At 35.2% G+C, this 4,150-nt stretch overlaps 1 protein-coding gene across 1 annotated transcript; it reads right to left on the reverse strand.

The window, feature by feature from the left end:
* Nucleotides 1–653: 653 nt before the first annotated feature.
* LOC111488301 (delta-9 acyl-lipid desaturase 2-like) lies at nt 654–3,947 on the reverse strand. Its single transcript, XM_023136000.1, has 5 exons — nt 3,819–3,947; nt 2,170–2,514; nt 1,751–2,098; nt 1,551–1,657; nt 654–971 (listed from the first exon to the last, which is right to left on the reverse strand). The coding sequence occupies exons 1-5, from the start codon at nt 3,945–3,947 to the stop codon at nt 758–760; spliced, it is 1,143 nt and encodes a 380-aa protein (XP_022991768.1). The 3' UTR covers nt 654–757.
* Nucleotides 3,948–4,150: the final 203 nt, after the last annotated feature.

Consider the following 4,150-nt stretch of genomic DNA (forward strand, 5'->3'; position numbering starts at 1 on the left):
AAAATTAAATATTATATTTCAATTTTATCTTATTATCTTATTATTATTATATTTCAATTGACTCAACTTAATTAATTATTTTGAGTAAATAAAAATATATTTTTAAAATTAATTATAGTTGTTCGAACTATAATTGATTTTAATAAATCAACCGACTTCTAATAACACTAAAATATGGGAGACATACTGGTTGACTAGTTTTAAATAGTTTATATAAGTCGAATGCAAACATATCTAATCATAATAAAATGTTATTCGAGAAAGGGTAGGAGAATGCAAAAGATCATGATCAAAGTGCTCGTTAGTTGCATTGGAAGACTATTATCGTATTTTTATTTGTATTTCTATGTCACTTTTGTAACAACTCAAACCCACCACTAGTAGATATTGTTTGTTTTGGCTCATTACGAGTTGCATATTTTCGTTCTTCTACTTTAAAATGACATCTTCATGTATATGAATAATAAATGTGAGTCGATCTAGAGTTTTAGATAGTCAGGTTGTTACATTACGAAATATTAGGGGTGTTTTTTATTAAAGTTATTAATAATTTTAGTTGTTGTCGTCAAATATGGGAAGAACTTCAATCTATTTAGTTAGTGATTTGAAAACTACAAACATAATAGGAACATAAGTATAGATGTCTCATCTTATTCGAAACGAGTATAATATAATAAGTTCATACATCGATATAATATGATTTTGCAACACATTCAGATATGAGAGAATATAATGGTGTTCTTAATGAATCATAGGGTTAAGAAAGGCGAGATTTTGATTTGTTTAAGGCAGCCAGCTTCTGGGTTTGAGAGGGTAACTTGACGCAGGTGGCTAACCCAATGGCTTGAAGAAACTTAATGATATACCAACCAAAATCAATCTCCCACCATTCATGCCCATGCCTTGCTGAATACTCGAAGGCGTGGTGGTTGTTGTGCCATCCCTCTCCAAACGTTATCAAAGCTACCATCCTGAAAAAGCATACAACGACTCAAACTTATCGCTAACAGATATTGTCGTATTTAGACTTTCTATTCTCCTACCAACTCGATGTAAAATCTCACAATCCACTCCTTCAGAGTCTAGCGTATAAAGAATGTTTTGTTCTCCTTTCCACCTGACGTGAGATCTCATAATCCACCTTCGTTAGAGTCCAGTGTCCTTCGCTGACACTCATTCCTTTCTCCGCTCGATGTGGGACTCCCACCAAATCCACCCCCTTCGAGAATCAGCCTCTTCGCTGACATATCCCCCAGTGTCCGGCTTTGATACCATTTGTAATGATCAAAGCTCATCACTAGTCGATATTGTCCTCTTTTGGCTATCTTTCCTTTCAAGGTTTTTAAAACTCATTTGTTGCTTGGAAGATGTTTCGTTTCCTCCCGACCAATGTAGGATCTTACACTTTTCAAAAATTTTAAAACGTGTCTGCTAGAGAGAGGTTTTCACACCCACATAGAAGAATGTTTCGTTCTCCTCTCCAACTGATGCGGAATCTCATAAAAAAAATCTTCACGTGCAAATAGTAAAAAAAGAGAAAAGAAAATTACCAATTGTTCTTAGATAAATCACCCGTATTCCATGGTTGCTTTCCCCAAATATGGCAGACCGAATTGATCATAGATGTTAAATGCAAGCTCACTACGAACCTCACGCACTACGAATAGTTCAATCAACACAAAACCCTAATCAATTTGGAGGTTAATCAATACTTATAATCATAATCAAACCATGCTTAGATTAATCATACCATTCCCCATATGACAAAAGGAACTCCTCCAATAGCAAACAGCAACACTGAAAGAGCCAATGGATGAAGCCAATAGGTTTTATGCATAAACCTATAGAACCATTGTTTCTCCAAGTCTCTGACATTGTCTGGATTTGCATACTTAATAAAGAACATAAACTTGTTTCTTTCCACCTTTTCAAACTTCTTAAAATAGTCCGGACACACTTTTCTAGTTAAGTTATAGGAATCGAAAAACCACATCATTTGACTAAACCAGAATCCGTATATAGGACTATGTGGATCTCGTTCCGTATCTGCATATAGATGATGACATCTGTGTGTACTCACCCAATCGATCGGATCACCCTAAAAAAAAAACAAATGATTACGAAACACAGTATAAATAGAATATGACGTAGAGGTTGGCAATGTCGAACCTGAATTGCATGAGCGGCACAATAAGCAAGTGAATACTCTAGCCATTTAGGAAGTTTGAAAGCCCGGTGTGTAAGATTTCTATGATACGAAATACTAATAGCCATGCCGGTTAGATTTCCTAATATCGTAGCAAGAAAGAAAGAAGTCCAAGTGAAATAGAAGGGTGCCAAAATACAAAGTAGATGCAAAAGGAGAATGTATGTAGCATTATTAGTATCCAGCTTCGTCCACCTTTTCCTCATAAACAGCATTGGAGGAGATTTCACCATGTTCTTTGCCTTTTTTTTTGTTCTTGTTCTTGCAGCTATTGTTGAGGCTTCATCTATGGCGTACGTGTATTTATACTTGTGAAGAACATTAATATAAAGTTACAATTTTAGTTTATGCACCCTTACCAATTTCGAGCTAAAGTTGGTTGGACGTTCTCCCTTATTTATTACCCACGTTGATTTCTGATTCACTAACGTATGCACTCGTTTTTTCTCCTGGGTTAAATTATAAATTCAATCGCTATCGTATTAGATATGTATAGACTTTACTCGTAATCTATTTAATTCTCTTTAAATAGCGTTTAGAAGATAAATTGATTATATTTGACATGTTCTTAAACTTTCTTCACTGCACAAAAATGATGTATGTAGGGTTGGTATGTAAAAGTGATATTCACTTATATATAAAAATGATGCAATAGAACGAACGGTAGGAAGTATAAATTGATTTTTTTTTAGTAAATTTCGTGTGCATGAAAGTGATGTTCATGAAACTATGCACTCGTTTTTTCTCATGGGTTAAATTATAAATTCAATCGCTATCGTGTTAGATATGTATAGACTTTACTCATAATCTATTTAATTCTCTTTAAAGAGTGTTTAGAAGACAAATTGATTATATTTGACATGTTTTTGAACTTTCTTCAATGCACAAAAATGATGTATGTAGGGTTGGTATGTGAAAGTGATACTCACTTGTATATAAAAATGTCTTCGTACCTTCGAAGACATTCGAGGATTTGCCAATCTATTGGCACGGCTAAGTTTAGGGCATGGCTCTGATACCATGTTAGACGAACACAACTCTCCACAATGGTATGATATTGTCCACTTTGAGCATAAGCTCTCATGGCTTTGCTTCGGGCTTCCCAAAATGCCTCATGTATTCTTCACTTATAAGCCAATGATCATTCCCTAAATTAGTCGATGTGGGACTTTCATCATCCAACAGGTTTGATTGGTAACTCAATTCAACCCGAAAATTTTCGCAACCAACCTAAGGTTAGGTTGTCCAATTGTTATAAATTTTTTTATTTATCCACCATTCATTATTATTCAATACAATCTTACCTGATATATATTAAAAGATCACAAACAAATCCATATGTAACATAGATAATAAACAAGTTTGGAAGCATGCAGCCTCGAAACGACGGCGATGGACCTCACGTAGGCTATGGTTCACCCACCTCCTCCACGACGTGATTTGTAGCATTGGCAACCCACGTTGAACGGTAAAAGGAAAAAAATCTCTGTCTTATTTCATCTAACTCTTGGCCTTTCACTTTTCTACTAACTTCCAGGTTTATTTAACATGAACGAGCGGCGGCGTAACGATCTCGGGAAATTTTTGGTAGCGACGGAGCAAACCCACAAACCAAGACGTACGGCGACGATCCCTCTAACCACAGGTGGCCAACATTTCTCGAGTAGCGACCACAACGCTCAAGACCCACGTCGACAGTACCTTCCGACAACGACGCTCGCAACCTTGCGACGGCGGACATGGTGCCGCTTCCTACCTTGCAGGGTTTTATTAAACTACATTAGAATTTTATTATAATGTAAACCTGATTCAACAAATTTACCCACTTTTACAAATAATCAATAATTCATGCAAATAAATTCAAAAAAAAAAAAAAACTAATGAAGAAATTGACAATGACAATTTCAAACACCCAAATTTATTTTAATATCATGAATAGATTAA

The sequence above is a fragment of the Cucurbita maxima genome, unplaced genomic scaffold (genome assembly GCF_002738345.1).
Source record: "Cucurbita maxima cultivar Rimu unplaced genomic scaffold, Cmax_1.0 Cma_Scf00013, whole genome shotgun sequence".
Taxonomy (NCBI): domain Eukaryota; kingdom Viridiplantae; phylum Streptophyta; class Magnoliopsida; order Cucurbitales; family Cucurbitaceae; genus Cucurbita; species Cucurbita maxima.